The sequence below is a fragment of the Mauremys reevesii genome, linkage group 20 (assembly GCF_016161935.1).
Source record: "Mauremys reevesii isolate NIE-2019 linkage group 20, ASM1616193v1, whole genome shotgun sequence".
Taxonomy (NCBI): Eukaryota; Metazoa; Chordata; order Testudines; family Geoemydidae; genus Mauremys; species Mauremys reevesii.
The window spans coordinates 20,778,507-20,797,747 of record NC_052642.1 but is presented as its reverse complement, the minus strand read 5'-3'; the positions used below and the strand labels follow the sequence as shown (position 1 = coordinate 20,797,747).

General features: G+C 44.2%; 1 protein-coding gene across 2 annotated transcripts in view; it reads left to right on the top strand.

Annotated features, from left to right (window-relative positions):
* The first annotated feature begins 835 nt into the window (after positions 1 to 835).
* Positions 836 to 19,241, top strand: part of VPS53 (VPS53 subunit of GARP complex) — a 97,538-nt gene continuing 79,132 nt past the window's right edge. For both annotated transcript variants that reach the window (XR_005590097.1, XM_039507769.1), the window contains exons 1-4: positions 836 to 919; positions 6,771 to 6,851; positions 8,053 to 8,102; positions 8,793 to 8,859. Coding sequence is in view for 1 of the 2 variants with exons in the window: in XM_039507769.1 (XP_039363703.1) it covers positions 836 to 919; positions 6,771 to 6,851; positions 8,053 to 8,102; positions 8,793 to 8,859 (282 nt within the window). In the remaining variant the exon portion in view is untranslated. The remainder of the gene's footprint in view (positions 920 to 6,770; positions 6,852 to 8,052; positions 8,103 to 8,792; positions 8,860 to 19,241) is intronic.

Here is a 19,241-nt window from a genome sequence, read left to right as displayed (position 1 = left end):
ACAAAAACAGGATTTAAGGCAGACATAATTATGCAAAGAAATATGTAATCAAGACAAACAGATTTTCATTAGCGCTGTAAGGTAGTGGGCCAGCCTGAGCATTCTAGCACCAGGAGGAATAATGGACTTTTGATAAATGAAGGATCATTATAAGGAAAATACACGTTTTTTTATTCTCAAGAGTGCTCTGAATACAGAACTGGGCGACAGGAGTTCAATGCCCAGTTCTATCTGAATTCCCAACCTCAGGCAACTAATTCACCCTTCAAACTTAAGGGTGATAACATCTCAGAGGGTCTGATCCTGTTCCCCTTGGGAGTCTTTCTGGCCACTCCAAATTTTAACACCAAAACCAAGGGCCCTGATAAGGAAAGGTTCTTCTTTTTTCCTGGTGTCCGACCTTCACACAATGCCAGAAATCCCACTGGGTGCCTCCAGTGTAGCACCCCACCCCCTTCTCCAGTTCTGGCAGCCCACTGCCCCCAGTGCCTCCTCCAGTGCTGGCAGCCCACTGGCCCCAGTGCCCCCTGCTCCTCCTCCAATGCTGACAGGCCACTGCCCCCAGGACCCCCACCCCCTTCTCCAGTGCTGGCAGCCCAGTGCCCGTCTCCCCCACTGCAGTGCTTGCAGTGCCCCCTAGCGCCCCATCCCCCTCACTGCCCTTCCCGCTCCTCCTCACTCGTGCCTGTTCCCCCCTCCCCCCGCCGGGCCAGTGTCCCAATCCCGCGGCTGCCCCGCCCCCAGAAGCCGGCAGGCCGGGCGGCCGCTGATTGGCCAGAGTCCTCCAGCGTCCCGGCGTCCCGCGGGTCCCGGAAGCGGCGCGGGGCAGGCCGGGATGGAGGAGGACGAGCTGGAGGGTGTGGAGGAGCTGGAGGCCGTGCTGCAGCTGGCCCCGGAGGTGCAGCTGGCCATAGAGCAGGTGAGGGCCGGGCCGGGCTGGGGGTTAGAGGTGCTGGGGGAGGCGGGGCTGCTCTCCCGGGCGGCGGGGCTCCTGGGGGGCAGGGACCCTCTTCTCCGGGCGGAGGGGGGGGGCAGGGATGCTCTGCTCTGCTCTGCTCTGCTCTGGGGGGCAGGGACCCTCTTCTCCAGCCGGGGGGGCAGGGATGCTCTGCTCTGCTCTGCTCTGCTCTGCTCTGCTCTGGGGGGGGGGGCAGGGACCCTCTTCTCCAGCCGGGGGGGGGGGCAGGGATGCTCTGCTCTGCTCTGTGGGGGTCAGGGACCCTCTTCTCCGGGCGGGGGCGGAGCAGGGATGCTTTGCTCTGCTCTGTGGGGGTCAGGGACCCTCTTCTCCGGGCTGGGGGGGGTTAGGGATGCTCTGCTCTGGGGGGGCAGGGACCCTCTTCTCCAGGCGTGGGGGGCAGGGATCCTCTTCTCTGGGCTGGGGGGGGCAGGGATGCTCTGCTCTGTTCGGGGGGGTGCTCGGCGGGGGCGGGCTGGTTGGGGACGGGGAGGCTCTCCTCGGGGACGGGGGAGGCTCTCCTCTGGGGGAGGGAGGCAGGATTCTGGTGGAATCTTAGATTAATTTATTTATCGTTCAGGTAGCTGGCTGGAGGGGTGAAAACATTATTTAATTTTCCTAGTAAATAAATGTCTCTCCATGCCTCGTCCTGTTACCCTTTCCCCCGTTGCTTCAGGCCTGGACTGTAGAGGGAGCCAACCTGTGTGTGGTTTTTGTCAACCATTGTAGGCTTAAGAAAAGCACAAAAGAACCCCCTGGCTGATTTGGATCTTGGAGAGATTTCGCCCTGTCCCACCCTTTCATAGAAGGCCATTGATTTGCAGTGGCATGCTTCAGGGCGGTCAAAACCCTTTCCACATGAGCAGCCCACACGTATCCTCCTGGAACCAGAGTCCTCAGATGTACCTTACAATTCTTTGTGCTCCAAAGGAGGTGCAATGGAATTAGCAGCAACCTGTGCTGAAATCCTGGCCCTGTCGAAATCAGTGGCAGAATTCACATTGACTTCCTTTGGGCCAGGATTTCACCCCTGGTGTTTGAAGAGGAACCTGTTCTAGGTGAAAATCTAGAGGCAGGGAACGGGAGCTGCCTCACAACACATCACTCAGATGATCCTCTTGGGTGTTAAAGTGAACAAGTTGCAGACTTCCTTTGAATGAGCTAGAGGGGGTGATGGAGACTGACACAGTGGCAGTGATGCACAGCACCTATCAATAAGGAAGGCAGCAGCATTTTTTCTGTGAGGTTAACTTGTTGTTGTTGTTGTTTTAAAGCAATAGTCCAGACACTTTGGGATCTTCACATGGGATGGGGGAAGAGGGGAACTTGGTGCTGAACAGTTGAACCGTTTTCACCGAGAACCTTGAGAGCTGCTAAATTAATCCTGAGGTCTAATGGAAACTGGAACTTGGCTGGAATAATACTACTTTACATTTCATAGTTTCATAAATGCTAAGGCCAGAAGGGATCATTATAATAATCTAGTCTGATTTCCTGCATGACACTGACCAAAGAATCTCATCCAATATTTTCTGAGCTATAGCATATCTTTTATAATGATAGCTAGTCTGGAGAATCCACCGTGTCTCTGAGTTGTTTCAATGGATAATTATTCTCACTGGTTTTTAAAAAAAAATGACACCTTACTTTTGAATTTAATTCACTTCAGTTTCCAACTACTGGGTCTCATTGTGCCTTTTTCTGCTAGTGACACTTTAAAGGGACTTAAAGTGCCTGCAAGGACTGAGTTAAAGGAACACTATTAATTCAAATTTGGCCCCACATTTAAATATTTCTTAAAAAAAAAAAAAACCTCTAAGGCCAATGGCAAATGTCCTTATAAATAATAATAAAAAGCAATGAAAACGGTTGTTTTAAAACAAATATTTTGCTCCACTGTTGGAAATTCAACTCACTGCAGCACTAAGAACATGAGAATTAAATTGGCTATAAACAAAGGTGCTACTGACTGTCAGTGGCCAAACTGAGAGTAATGGAAAAAGTTAGCATCCCAGGTAAATAAACTTGCTTATTGCATATGATTTTAAAGTTGAAGACTTCAGGTCTTGCCTGTGATGTATCATAATTCCTGTGTTAGAGATGGAGAACCACCTAGACAACACAAAACAGCAGGCCCATTAACCTTAGTGAGAGCTTTAATTCCTTCAGGGTGGTGAGATTTCTTTCCTTTTTCCTCTCAAAAACATGTTAAGCTCTATATGGAGAGTTAAGATGGGGAGTTTTATATGGAGATTGACTTTGGTCTAGTGTCTGGGATCCAATCGGTTCCATATAATCACTACATAAGCACAATTTCCCACTGCTTTGGGCCAATAAAGATGGTTTAGGGAGCTAGACAAAGCTTGTAACATTTTTGTTAAACTGTGTGTCTGTAAATCTCCACTTTTGCTATAACCATAATATTTTTTTACATGTTGCTATAGTCAACTGGTTCTAACAAGGAAACTTTGCCAACCTACTGATTGGTTCCATATCCTACTCCTGGGGGAATTCTGCACAAAAATATTAAAAATTCTGCACTAAAAAAAAAAATTCTGCACATTTTATTTGTCATAATAATGCAATATAATCATGCCAGCTTCAGTTATTTTGGTAGTTTATTTAAACTACAATACAATGGATGGAGAATGGGAGTGGGGAGCACTGGAAGAAATCCCCAAACCCCCTTGCCAAATAGTAATGTCGCTAGGTTTGACCCTTTATTTCTAGTTATTAGTCAACAAATATATGCAGCCATATGCTCAGTGTTGCATCATAGGCAACTGAAGAGCAAGTGGGGGCTGGGAAATCAAACTCACAATTTATATTGGCTACTGACTATCTCCAGAAAGGTAAGTACCAAACAGTTCATGGAGCACATTTTAATAGGAATTTTTTTCAGTCTAAAAATTTAGACCAGTTCTAATCACTAAAGCACCATAAGCATTTATAAGGCCATATTGTCCTTTACACCACTCTGGCAATGTAAAAGAGCCTTAAAACTTTTACACCTGTTTTATATTCCTGAGGGAATTCACAAAGACAATGGGAACAATTCACTAAGCAGGCAGGTTGCCCCACACCTACCTCCCCAGAAACAACCCAAAGCCCTGCCTCTCCATACCAAGTGTGCTGCAATAGCAAGCAAGAGGGACAGTGTGTCTCTTTCCCTCTCACACGCGTGACTGCCCAGCCTTCCCGGCCCTGTCCTAGTGGTGATTTATGTCTCTACCTGCTGCTCTGAGTGCCTGAACCAACCTGCCTGCACTGCTGGGGAGAGGCTCATGACCACTCTTGTGGACTTCTGTTTGCTTCCCCATCAGAAGTCATTTTTCTGTGGGGAAGCAAAGAAATCTGCAGGGGACATGAATTCTGTGCATGCACAGTGACGCAGAATTCCCCCAGGAGTAATATCCGGAACAGTTTACGGTCCAAGGACTGCGTGCAGAATAGCAAGTGATCTTCAAGTAGAAGGGTTCACAAAGTGAGTGACTCTCCAGGAGTGTTTTGAAGGAGGCAAAGGGAAAAGGGGTTTAGCAAATATTAATTACAAGACTGTGCTGGGTGTGGGAGATTGCATGAAAGGAGGCACAGAACTGGGAATGAACAAAGGATGGTCTTATGGTTAAAGCTGGGGTTCAGAAATCTGAGTTCATGGCCCAGCTCTGCAACAGGCAGATGAGGGGTGGGGAAGATGCTGGGTTCATTAGCTAATGCATTAATTGTAATGTTATACTTGATGGTTCAAGTGGTCTTTTCCAGCCCTACACCTGCATCTTAGTGATGAAGCCACACAGTTATTTTCTAATGCTGTGGCTTGTAAATAAAACTTTTGATTTGCTGATTTAAAAAAAAAATCTGTGCAAACTTCAAAAATCAATATAAAATAATGATTTTTATCTCTGCTGGGATTTTTTATATCAGGCGACATTAGCTGTAAAGGCTGATATGAATCAGTAGAGGAGGCAGGCTGTCAAGGATAGCAAGGGATAGCTATCCCTAGCAAGTTCACCATTCTGCTGCACTAGAGAATACTGCAGTGAAGTAACATATTAATTTTCTGCAACTTTTCTGTAGTTATTGAGGAAGCTTGACCCAGGCTGATGCCCCTTCTCTACTGTATTATGACCTCCCCCATTACCCTTATTACAAGCCTGAGATGCTATCCTTTTTTCATAAATATTCTCTTAGTTTTATGTGGTGCCTTTCCATCACCTCTCCAGCTGGTTGTCCTGTAGTACCTTGCTGGTCAAGTGCTTAGGGCCACTCAGTTCGATTTCACTGGTCTTTTCACTTGTGCCCCTGCAATTTTGCCAAACTCCACACTCCGCTTACAGACCTATTAGCTTTTCTCTTCAAATGCTCAGTCAAATACACTTAGCTGTGTGTCTACTCAGTTACCTGCCCAACCACAATCCTCTCCCCACATCCTGAATCTGATGGATGTGTTTAAATCCATGACTCTCCTTACAGCCACTGCCAACCTCTAGGGTATTGTCCTCTAGAAACAGCAGATGATAGCAAGACACAAACAGTTAGTAGTCAAACTGCAGTTGCCAGCTAGAGTAGGAGCCTGAGACAAATTGAGTTTTGTTTATTTTTTTGGCAAGACTAGTAGCTATCATAATTGATCTGTTGTGCTGTCTGTAACTGTTGCCCAGTAGAAGATCAGGGAGTTGGGCCACGTGGCTTCTGTTCCTGATTTTTGCTGCTGATTTGCTGTGTGATATTGGAGAAAATAATTTAATCTCCCTGTGCCTCAGTTTCTAGAGTTCCCCAAGTTCCTCAGCTGAAAGGTGGACAGATACCATATTAATAGTAGTGCGGCCCTCTAAGTTACAATCCTTTCAGAAACAATAGATTTTTCCCTTTGAAAAAAGCATATCAAATGTAGATACTCCGTGTGCTAAGACAGCAAAAAGTTTGAATTGAAAATTTTGTGTAGGATTTTCTTTTGCCTAATGCAGCTGCCTATCACCAGCTTGGAATGACTTGAATGACGCACACGGGTGACGCTGCGCAATGGCTGATGTGATTTACTGCATGTCTAGGACGTGGGTTAGACTGGGGAGGGAGGGATCGATGGCTGCATGGCACAAAACGAACATGGTAACTGGGAAGGGAATACATCATATTTTAGTTTATGATGGAGGAAAAATAATTTAACAACCTTACTTGGATCATTTGAGCACCCCCTGAAGACCGATTAGAAAGAGTTGCTGCTCTTTTCTCCTTTTCTGGGATAACTAGATCATTTAACAGATTTACCCTCTCTCTCTCTTTTCCATGTTTTCATGGTGAAATCTAGGTCTCCAGGGATCTGGTTTGACCATTTTCTTAATTCATCATGTTTTATATTACAAGTTTGTGAAAGAAAAAGTCTCCATCTCTCACCAGATGGCCCTACCCAAGAGGAGGACGTGGTCTCAGCATGAGCTTTTAATTTCCAGGCAATGATGAAAACATCAACATGGTTTTAGATACATAATTAATAGTTTCTGTCTCTTGGGAATTTGTAGCACATGATTGATTGTGCTGGTATTGAATCTCGGGATGTGCATATATATTACATCTGTGTTTACCCAGTCTGATAACTGCAGGGCTTTTAATAGCACAAAGACCTACAGGGGTGTAGTCACAAAAACTATTTCTTCTCCATTGAATTAAGGCCTGACTGCTCTCCATGCAGACCTGTCAGGACCATGCTGTTAAACATAATCTCATGTCTGTGTTTTAGTTATTAAAATAACAGATACTGTTTAAGTTACAGATGATCAAGCTGATTTTTTGTGTTTCTTTTCCCCCTCTCTAGGTGTTTCCCAGCCAAGATCCACTGGACAGGGCAGACTTCAATGCTGTGGAGTATATTAATACTCTCTTTCCAACTGAGCAAGTGAGTCAAGTGCTTGGGGTTCTGCTGCCCCATGAACCATAGGGTAACCTTAATGGTGACTCAATGTGTAAACCCCCCTTCATGTCCATAGAAAGGTTTAAAAATATACCCAGGGCTTCTTTCTAAAGAGCAGCAAAATTAGGACTTTCAGTGGCAATTACTTCTTAAACTCAGACCTAGTGAAATAGAATGACAGTATCCCAATGTGCTAGCTGCAGTTTCGATATAATGAAAGTTCCATTTTGGTCTCTAGAAAGAAACAGTTTCACTATGCAAAGGTTGGTTTGTTTTTTTTGCAGTTGAATTTCAGATCCAGCTGGATCAATATACTGGGAGGCCCCAGGGATTCTAGCCACACCAGGGATGTTTTGAATGTGAAGTGTCAGCAAGTCCAGTCACAATCAGACTAGGTTTTAAAACCATTGTTTCCTTTCAGGGATAAGGAATGGAGATCTAGTGGGGTTGAATCCTTCCCTAGTTCAACCCACGAACTAGGCTTGGCTTGGGATTGGGAGGTCTGTTGAGATGAGGAGGGCCCTTGGGTGAGCTCCTGAAAACTTGCTGGAACTTCCTAGATTCTGCTGCGTTTGGGTTGACTGCAGAAGCAGAGCAGGCAGTAGGATTTTTCCTTTTAGGAGCTTCTGTTCAACTTGTTCTGCTTGATCTGCTCACACCCAGATACCAGTCAGGCATCCTTCATTGCCGGGTATCCGTGGATCTCAGGCATTTGGGGCCCATTGCATTCCTTTGGGGGTTGCTGAAGTTCAAAGTACTGTAAGGTTGAACCCTAAAATACTTTGATCCTATTTGCTTTTTGACTGCGTTATCCACTAGAGGTCACCATCACCATTCCCTTTAACTGCTTCCTCTGAGAGAGGATTCGTAAAATCGCAAAGGGAAATTGTAGTTGTACTCAGCGTGTTTATGCATGTGCAGGGGCGAGTTGAAAAGTCATTGTAGGCTGTAGATCTGGCTTGTGTTCCAAGCGCTGTCACTGACCTCTACGTGACCTTGAACAAGTCACCAAACTACTTGGTGCCTCAGTTTCCCTATCTATAAAAGGGGGATTATGCTACTGAACCACCTTTGTAAAGTGCTATGAAAGAAAATGCCAAGTATTCAAAGGGAAGTTTGATTCAGTGATTTGCATGTATGTAGCGAAAAAACATTTTTCTTTTGAAAAATTGTTTTTATCTTGCAGTCTTTGGCAAACATTGATGAAGTTGTGAACAAAATCAGACTGAAAATAAGGTAAGTAGCATTCTGTTTCCTTTCATTGCCACATAGATGGGAAATGGCCATATGATCATTAGATTTTTCATCCAACTCTTTCCTGTAGTGTGTGCCACTCAAATAACATCACTCTAATGCAGTGTTTCTCAACCTCCCGAAAGACAATTGGACACTGAAAATTCTGTTACAATTCTAAAGCAAAAAACCACAAAACTCCCAGAATAACTTTGGTGGCCAAAATCACGTATGTTGCTGAGATCAAACGTCGTAGCTGTAGTAATAGTGTGTAGTGCATAAGCTTTATTGTTGTCATTCTTATGTTTGCTATAAAGGTAAGAATAAAAAATATAGGGGGTTGTGAAGTTTTTTTACATTGAAGAAAGGATTGTCTACCTGAAAGCACTGCTCTAGTGCAGGAGAACCAGAAAGGGAAACTGCCCAGTCTGATAACATCGGCCAACTGGAGTGAAATGCAAAAAGTGAATTGGATTTTAAAAATAATTTTCATATTTTGCCAATATTCAGTGTTGTTGCTAATATTCAGGAGAATATGTGGTATTTAGAAAAATGTCGGTTTTATGCTGTCAGCACCATTTAAAAACAAACCAACCCAAGTACAATTTTTTTCTTTCTGTGCACTGGTTTTCACAAATGATCTGTGCCATGTATGCAGTGCGTTATGTTGACATTGTCTGCTTTTCCCCAAAGGAGGCTGGATGACAATATTCGAACAGTAGTGAGAGGACAGACAAACGTGGGACAGGATGGCAGACAGGTACTTGTGTCTTATATCACAAAAAATCCCAAGCCTCTCTTCTCCCTCTGCTAAATAGAAAAACAGCTATGGCATGCAGAAGTCTCAAAGACTCATGGACTTTAAGGTCAAAAGGGACCATCATGGTCATTAGTCTGACCTGCACATTGCAGGCCACAGAATCTCACCCACCCACTCCTGTAATAGACCCTTAACCTCTGCCTGAGTTACTGAAGTCCTCAAATAAGGGTTTAAAGACTTCAAGTTACAGAGAATCCACCATTTACACTTGTTTAAACCTGCAAGTGCCCTATGCTGCAGAGGAAGATGGAAAACCCCCCAGGGTCTCTGCCAATCTGAGCCGGGGGGAAATTCTTTCCTGATCCCAAATCTGGTGATCAGTTAGACCCTGAGCATGTGGACAAGACCTGGGAAAAGATTCTCTGTAGTAACTCAGAGCCCTCCCCATCTAGTGTCCCATTGTAACGATGCTACTAACATCTTGCACACACCTATGTTACACTGTCTGGAGAATGAATACACTAAGTCATATTGAAGAGTCACTTACCGGGACAGCTGTTATTACGCGTCTTCTAATCAGTCTGTGGAAGGAGGCAAGAGAGAAATTGAGTTTAATGAAATCAAAACAGAAACATGATGCCTTCAGTTGAGTCAGTCTCTGAAGCTGATTCCAGAGGTATAGGAGTAAAGCAGATAAAAACAGGCCCACTGTTAAATGGGAGTGGATAGCTCAGGGGATTTGTACTGGGATATGGAACCTTTTAACTAGGTCACTGGTTGGAAAGTCCTAGGTCATTACTGTCTGACTGAGTGGCTCCCATGAAATGAGATGGCACGTTTCAGTTTATTCCCTGTTTGACAAGTGTCCATACCCCAATACCCAGAACTTAACAGCAAGACCAAGGATATATTAGCCATGAAGACTGAACTACCTTCTTACCTGTAGATGCGATTCATCGTTGAGGCAGCTAGCACTGTTGCTGCATGTCTTGTAGCTATTTTATGGGTAAACAGGGAGCTTCCATATCAATCCAGCACCTTCCATGAGTATTAAATTTAGTATTAAGAAGAGGAAACAATGTTTAAGAAGTAGTACCTGGAGACGGGACTGCCTTTCCCCCACTAGTAAGACCCTTTGGATGTATTTTTCAGTTTTTCCTGAAGTACAGTTTGTGTGGGTTTGCGTCTTTCCTTCTGGAGCCCGTGGTGACAGACTCTGTTGAAAGCCTCAATCTGAAGTGCACCTGCTTGCAAAAATCTACCACGACGAAATAATAACTGCTAGGCAAATAAAAGCACTTGAGCCCATGTGCCAAGTGATGAAAGATGAGCTGTTCTGCATGGAAAGGACACAGGCCACCATTAAAACATGTTCAGTTTGCCACTCCCAATAGACTGATCTTGTAGTTTATAGTCACAAATAAAAGAACCTACACAAGTAGGTCTTATGAAGTGTGGACTGAGCCCAGAGCTAGAAGCCAAGGACTTCTTGAGTTCTCATCCTGTTTCCGCTGCTGATTCTTGCTGTGGTTTGAGTAAATTATTTAACCTCTCTTTGCCTCAGTATTAATGTCTGGAAAATGAGGGTTGTTTAACAATGGTATGGTTCCCTGAGCACTAAATATAACTGAGTCAGGAACACATTTGGCAGATATCATGATGGAGACTGGAGACTATTCCTAGAATAGGAGAAAATGTGAAAGACAGCCTGGGTCAGGAGTGAAGTGAGGGGCCAGCAGAGTGGTCAGGAGGCGGGTGTCAGAAGAAATGAGGTCAGAAATACACGTGGAAGGGGAGTTGTTGAGGCTGAGGAGAAGCCAGCGCAGCAGTTAGAGAGGAGGGTTGAAATATACTCAGGGTGACAAGTGGGGCAGATGGTTTTGGCAGCAGCTTCTCAGACAGACTGAAGGGTGGAGGGGTGACTGGGAGAACACAGAGAAGAGGAGGAGAGTGTAGTCAAGGGGGAAAACGATAAGAGCATGGCCTAGGGTTTTGGCGGGTCTGGAGGATGAATTTGACGAGGGGGACAAAATAAAAGGAGCTGTTCCTATGTGGTGACAAAAGGCCACAGCTCAGCAGTGTGTGTCAGTGCTGAGCGTCCGTGGAAATGCTGGCTGTGGAATCCTCTGTAGAGAAACCTCTTGCAAGAACCGCTGGAGAGAACTTGAGGAGGCTGCTTGGGATTACAAGGGGAAATGACGACTTGCTGAATGAGTTTCCTAGGCTGTTGACGGGTGTGCACTGTGCAGGTCCAGCATCCTCCATGTAAAGCTCTGCCTTATGTCTCACATCCTTGAGCTCCTTAGAGGGTCACTGTGCCATACTGAAACAGTGCAGGCCTTAGCCAGTACCCTGTGCAGCAGCACTGGAGGGGTAAATATGTTTGTGAAGCCCCTAGTTAGTTTGCCTGTTAGGGGACTTACTAAAATTCCGTCAGAATAAACCACAGAATATTTACGTGTGGGGCATGTTTATGCAGAGCCCCTTTGAAGTGGCTTAGTGCAGTATTTAGTCATGAGCGTTTCCATGTCAAATCACTTTACTGCTGTTCAAGGTAATAGCGCTTTATTTTGCTGACCACAACCAGAGTGTGTCATGTTAAAGGCAGGTACACTTCTAGCAATGCAACTAAGCCTTTAATACTTTCAAAGAGTTTGAAATATTGACACAAAGAAATGGCTGAAAGCTTTATTCTCTCCCAAGGATCCGTGTGTATTTTAAAGGATGCGTGCTTTCCTCTGTGCCTGTACAACATACATGTATATATGTGTGAACACATGTTTTATACATGGATTGCTGGAACAAAGCTGTGTCAGTATTGGGAAGGGCAGGCCTAGAAGTATAAAGCTTGCAGGAATGTCAGGAATTCCAGGCCTCAGACATTAGTAGGTCAAAGGGTTCTGCAGTCGAGCAGGTCAGATTACAGAGAAAGTTGTGAATAGCAGTTCAGTTAGAGATGGAATTTTGCATTAATCTCCCCAGAACCCAGACAGAAAGGAAACACAGAAGAAATAATTGCTATTCCTGTCCATGCCATAGTTCGTTCTTTCTCACTGGCTCGGGATGCAGGCAAATGGAGAGAGAGGCCCTTTCAGATAATGGCCTTGTTATTAGTTTGGGGGGGGTGAAAACCTTGATCTTTAGCACCGGCTGTCTGTTCTTTTGCTGAAGGGAGCCTTTGTTTCACTAGTGCGTGTTCCGTGGAAATATGGATGCTCAGAAATGTTAAGTTGTTATAGGGCAAGAGGCCCAGCTTTTCCCTCTTGGATGGAACAGAGGAAGAGTTTAATTTTCCAAAGTATTGCAAGAATTTGTTTCTAAGTACCAACAGTGAGGCGCATCTAAGAAAAACAGATGCTCGGCTATGGAGAGACTCAATGCTGTAGTAAAGAGAGTGGGACTTATTAAAAAACCAGCAGCATGCTTCAGGAGTAAAAGCCATGCTGGCCAGGAAGCCCTATTTATCCCCTTCTGTCTGGATCCTATGTTCTATATGTCATCTGAATTCTCCAACAATTATATTTTTCCCGGCAGAAATTTCCCTGCCTGGTGATTCCGGTGTCTTCCCATTCCTTATCACCCTTTTTTGGTTCATTTTGTCTTTTGGATTTTGCTGGAAGTTGACGCATGTGTAGAAATGGCAGCTACTATGTAACCTTTTTACTTGCTAATCTAGCTCTTTCCTGCTGTGCCTTCCCCTCTCTACTCCCAGAGATTAAGCCATAGCAAACTGTTCTGTGCTGCTTATCTGGAGGAGAGCTTTCCCTTCACCCGTGTGTTGTTTTTTAATTTAAGGTGTGTGGCAGATGCTGTAACCAAGGGACAACAATCTACTCTACTGGAGCCAAGCTTGGTTTGTGCATGTTGGTGGAGGGCTGTATAAATCTGTCAAAAACTTGCTTCATTCCTGGAATGCGGGTTCTTCTGCGTGCATGTTTGGGGAGAGTATTTCATATTTCATGAGTTTACCCAGTCTGAAATGTTAATGATTAGGGTGACACAGGTGTGTCTGAGCACAAGATAGAGAGCCAGGAAGTCGTGAGTTCTAATCCCATCTCTGACACTGATTCGCTCTTTGGCCTTGATCAAGTTACCTCATTTAAGCTTTCACGTGCCAGTAATACATTTTAACGTTTTTAGAAGGTCTCTTCCTATAAGTCTATAATATATAACTAAACTATTGTTGTATGTAAAGTAAATGAGGTTTTTAAAATGTTTAAGAAGCTTCAATTAAAATTAAATTAAAATGCAGAGCCCCCCGGACTGGTGGCCAGGACCCAGGCAATGTGAGTGCCATTGAAAATCAGCTCGTGTGCCGCCTTTGGCACATGTGCCATAAATAGCCTACCCCTGATCTAGTCTGACCTCCTGTCTGAGAGCATGACAGGTCTGACCCGAATAAAAACTGTTATTGCATTTGGACACACTTTTGCAAAGTGCTTTGCTTACTAAAGAGGAACTTGGGCTGGCAGAGAGTTTGCAATTCACTAATCGCGTTTGGTATTTTGAAACCAAACATTAAAAACAGCCACGACAAGAACGATTAAACCTCAAATACCATGTCCCGGTTGTAATGATTTCATAGCAGCTGAGATGGCCATAATGAGTCCATTACACAGCATGCTGGGGGGGCTTTAAAGAAGCCACTCCCATCTCAACCATATAACAACACATAGGTGACCAGAAGAAGCTGTTCACATCTGTCGGGTCCATGTGGAGGTAGAAAGTGTCATATTTTCAGCCAGTTATTGTAACATGGGTCCTGATGCTGCCAGGGGTCAAGTAACCACTGATTTCTGTGGGCATGGAGGATGCAGGGAGCCTTGTAAATTGAGGGTAAATCACTGTTTTTATAAACACCCTGGAAAGACTTTGACCTTCTTCCCAAAGAGATATAACCCCCAGATGCTAAGACAACATGAAAGGTTTTATTTGAGCCAACAAAAGCCAGGAGGAGGTGCCAAGCTGAGCCGGCGCTCTTCTCTGGAGGAGGCAGCTCACTGTGGTGTGAGTTATTTACGTGTGGGTGGGAGCAGGCAGAATTGTGGATACAGAAGTTTATTCTCCCCTCTGTTTTTATTAAGGGGATCGACATGTACATTGCAGGAGGGGGGAAGAATATTCAGAAATGACACCCTTGTCCTTGAGTTTCCCATCTCTCTTCTGCATAACTTGGCTGCTGAATGAGGGAACAGAAGTCTGGAGCCTTTCATTTGTAGATGGCTGGTTCAAATCCTTTCTATTTCAGCAAGAGGGGCCACTAAACAGTTGAGCACAAGCAAAGTGGGGGTGCTCTTTTTACCTGCCAACTGCATCTTCCCCTTCTGTCCAGGAGGAGGGAGCACAACATTGCTTTTGAGACCAGGGTAGCATTTGGTTTTGCTCATCAGCTGGTGGAAAAGAGAGAGTCAAATACCTTGGCTACACTTACAAATTTGCAGCGCTGCAGCAGGGTGTGAAAACACACCCTCTCCAGCACTGCAAATTGCGGCGCTGCAAAGCGCCAGTGTGGTCAAAGCCCGGCTCCCAGCGCTGTCCGTTATTCCCCACAGGGAGGTGGAGTACGGACAGCGCTGGGAGAGCTTTCTCCCAGCGCTGGCGCTTTGACTACACTTAGCGCTTCAAAGCGCTGCCGCGGCAGCGCTTTGAAGTGTAAGTGTAGCCAAAGCCTGAGGAAGGTATGGTCTGTACAGTGGCTCAGATTTCTCACTAGGCCTGCAGAAAGCGCAGTTGCTCCCGATTGTGGGTCAGGATGCGCTCCCAGTGCAACATCAGGCCTTGAGAGAGAGTGAGAGACAGGGCCAGGAAATATGGAGTTCTAATCCCAGGTCCAGCACTAACAGCCTCTGTGTTAGAAGCAGGTCACTTAACCACTCGGTCTCAGTCTCCCCTTCTGTAGTATTGGGATAATATTACTGTGCTTCACAGGGCCATTGCACACATTAATGCGTGTTTGTCAAGTAGATGAAAAATGCCTTTGAAACGGCATGCCCCAAATGTTTTATATTACCCAAAGGAAAAAGAAAAGTAGCAAGATGGTTGAAAATAAGTGCTTGAATTTAAAATTAAAATGAATCGAATGTAGCACCAAAGGAACCACTTAAACAGCTTTACAGTCTGGAATGCTCCATCTTCTCCATATAGTATAACATTTCCCAGTTCAAAGCCATCTGCTTTTTTGAAAATTTGCCCTAGAATTTTCTCCAAATGCAAAGGCCTTTAAATAGTCTGGCTCATTTGGCTTCCCCTTCCTTGTGTGATATTTTTGTGACATCTGTAGGCAATACTGTGAACTTCAAAAATTAACTCGCTAATGACCTCTTTATGGGGGGACGACGACACACAACAGCCGTGGGTGGAACATTCCATGGCAGGGTGGAACAAAACTTTCCTTGGGAGAGGCTGGGAGTGCAGAATCTGCTGTGGGTCAGTTGTGACAATATGTAGTTCGGGCTGTGCCTGTATTTTGTAGGGAGCCAGTGCTATGGATCCCTTTACTCCCCCTTTAGGGTTTTCTCAGATCTGACATGGGAAAGGCTCTTACACTGCCCTTGCTAAAAAGCTAAGGTCCAGTTACTGCACACTTTCATATCTGCCCCAGGTTACGGTATGGGCAGTTCCCATAGATTTTCCACTACGCATTTAACATGTTGTCAGTACATTTCTAATTTGCTGCCAGTTAGTCCTGTTTATTACCAAAGCTTCTAAATATGTGAGCTACAATTTGTCTGACAATCACTGACTTTTTTCTAATGTTCTTTTGGCCTGAGCTGCTTCACCCATTCCCTCAAACTCCCTTTCTGTAATGTATCCTCTGTATTTTCAGACTCAAATTTAACTCTTTTGTTCCATCTCTGCAGCCAGAACATTTGCAAGCCTGAGGTATTAAAGGACAACTTGAAATCTAGTCCATTTCAAAATTACTTAGAGTTAGTTTCACATCCAACCCTCTCTGCCACTGTTTGTGGCTTTACTATTGAATTTCTCTGTTTAAATTTTTTCCCCAAAAACTTCCTGACTTTCACAAACAACAAGGGACACAAGGAAATGATTGAAACTGATGAAACAGGTTGTCTTTTATAGGGGAAAAAAATCTTTCCTTCCCAGTCTTTTGTTATAATGATCATAGGTTTTACAGTTACAACAGCAGATGAACATTTTCAGATGGATGTGTGAATTTGTTTTTAAGTTGCTAGTGTCCCTTTAAGAAAAACAAAACATAATTTAACTTAGAGGATTTCCTAGCTTAATGGAACCCAGTCTAATTGGCTTCTAGGTCCCAGTGCAATATAAACATTGAATAATAAGAAAAAGGAAGTGCACATGTTCTGGACAGGGAACAACCTTGCCTGTTTTTTGGTGGGTGAAGATGCTAGTTTGGTAACTCAGTTGGCTTTGACTGGCTCCCAGCTCTGTTTTTTTGACTCATAATATTGGAAATATGTTTTCCTTAACCATAAGAGTGCAGGAAAAAAAGATGGCAGCTGCTGGTGCTAATAAGAATGCAAGTAAATTGCTGTCTAGCTTGCACCCAGCTCAGCAGTGGACAGTATAATTAGCTGTCTGGTACTTTCATAAACAATGCTGCATATAAAGATAAATGTATAGCACCTTTGCCGCTGGGGTAAGGTTAGCGATGCCTTCTCTTCTCAAGCCATGTGCACAGTGTAGTGGCTTGCTATGTTTAAACCTGTGAAAGGAGGAAGATGGATGCATCTAGTGTAGAGAAATACCCACAGCTCTCTTTGGGTTTGGCAAGGTCTTAGACTGACGTGCATTGGATACTTGCCCTCATTCAGCTATTTCAGTGGAGATCAGGGAGGACTTTACAGAATCAATGCAGGGAGGAAGGGAATTGCATATGGAGATTGAGCAGAGGAAGTGAGAGGTGAAAATGATGCAGGTGCCACTAAGCCCTCTTGCAGCCTAAGCACAGGGAGGGAGACTGGAAGGTGAGGATAAGACCCCAATCTTGCAAAACAGTTGAGCCCATCTGTAATTTAAAGCATGTGAGTAACCCACTGAAGACCATTTTGCATAGGCTAGTTGTTCCCTCAGTCTTGCTTGCTGCCACCTAGCCATTGTCCAATGCTTGTTCCCTCCTGCCTTAAGCTCTGGTCTAGCAAAACACTGAAGTGCATGAATAGTTGCTTTGAAGTCAGTGAGACAGCTCATATGCTTAAAGTCACAAATATGCCTAAGTGCTGGGCTTTGGATAGGGTGACCAGGTAGCAATTGTGAAAAATCGGGATGAGGGTGGGGGGTAATAGGCTCCTATATAAGAAAAAGTCCCCAAAAATGGGACTGTCCCTTTAAAAACGGGACATCTGGTCACCCTAGCTTTGGACAGCAATTGCCAGGCAGGTAAACAGCTAAATTGTGTGTACAGCTAGGCAACAACATGCTCAGGTTACTGTCACTTCATCCTCTCTCCCTCCCAGTGCCCACCCATTTATTTGTTTCACCCACGTGTTGTGTCTTGTGTTCAAGAAAAGATTGTCAGCATTTTGGGGTAGAGCCCATCTCTTTACTTAATGTTTTGTGCAATGCCAAGCACAGTGTGGCTGCAATCCAAGATAAGGGCCTCTAGGTGCTACCAGTATAACGGGCTAGCTGGAACAAGCAGGCTTTGAAGAGCCCTGTAAAATCATCAGCCTGTTCGCAGCAAGTGTTTAAGCCTAACATTTTAAATAATATAATTTGTAGGCTTTTCTTTGCCACAATCACTTTAGTATCTCCCATGCCTCTTATGTAGAATACTCTTCTATCATGAACCATTCAACATTCTTGTCTCCTATTTTTCTCTACAGAAACGTCTATCCTGATTATTAGCAGGCAAAGGCTAATATTCAGGATTTTTGTGTGGCATGTGTGTGGGGGCGTGGGGGGAGAATGCAGATTTAGGGAATGTCTTAAGCTCTGTGTGTAAGTTAAAAAAAAAAAAAATCCACACCACATATTTCTTAAAACTCAGGCCTTGTGATTAAAGTCACACAGAGTTCTTAAGCTTTTGTAGCCAATGAATAATAAACAGAAGTCAAGCTGCCAAAATAAATCAAACTTAAGATTCATTTAGACTCATTTCTCTAGCAAGTTATGGCAGTTGGATGGTCTCTTCCAAGCCGTAGGAACACAGTAAGCCTTTCTAGTCTAAAACATGCTTATTGAAAAGGGTTTTAGGCAAATGGCATGCCAGGAAGAAATACTGTTGTTTATTATCCTTTTGGACATTGGCCATTAAAACTGGCATCTGCAGCTACACAAGGAGGTCAAGCATAACTTTTGCCATCTGCTGTGTAGCCAAGTTCAGGGGAGAAGCAAGTTGAAGCGTGACCTTTTCTTGTGCTTCTATATCATAAGTGGGTAAATGCAGTTTGTCACCATCCTGTAGCTCCGTAGCTCTCAACCAAGGGTACGCTGACCCCGAGGGGTAAGCAGAAGTCTTTTAGGAGGTACATCAGCTCATCTATATATTTGCCTAGTTTTACAATAGGCTACATAAAAAGCACTAGCGAAGTCAGTACAAACTAAAATTTAATACAATGACTTGTTTATGCTGCTCTATATACTATATTATACGGTAACGTAACATGCGTATATGCACTGTATTAGACATGCATGCATTTTATGTCATTTACTGATGCATGCAAGCATGTATATGAGGTTGATGTTGTCATGGTGTGTATGTGGTTGCGATGTAAAAATGGATAGATTTTTAAAACGAGGAGCTGGAAGCAGCAGTAGTGGTGACAGTGAAATTATAATTCACAGCCTCCCAGAATGGCAAGGCTCACAAGTGAAAAATAGGCTCAAGTATCACACTGAAATGTAAGTTCAATATTTATATCCCAATCGATTTATTTTTCACTATATGGTAAAAATAAAAGTAAGCAATTTTTGTGTAATAGCGTGCTGTGACGTATTTTTATGTTTGATTTTGTAAGTAAGTAGTTTTTAAGTGAGGTGAAACTTGGGGGTATGCAAGAGAAATCAGTGTCCTGAAAGAGTACAGTAGTCTGGAAAAGTTGAGAGCTACTGCTGTAGCTGTCCAGGGTGTGGCTCGGCTCATGTTTTGTGCTGGCAACAGGCAAACTTCATTCCCAGATGGACCCAAGCCCGGAGTAAGTTACAAAGCGAAATCTTGCTGGGTCAGAGCTGGTGCTGTTGCCTCATGCCAACTGCATGAAAAGTCCACTCCAGCAGTGAAAATGTTTGACAACCGGCAGGAGTTTGAAGCTTGGTTTTACTATGCAGTGCCACTTCCCCTCATGGGGAAACTTTTATTCCAGCCATTATGTTTACATGCCTACGGCTGAAGATCTGTCAGCATTTCCATTTATAAATCTCTATTTTCAGGGTTTGTAATGCAGCTGTACAATCAT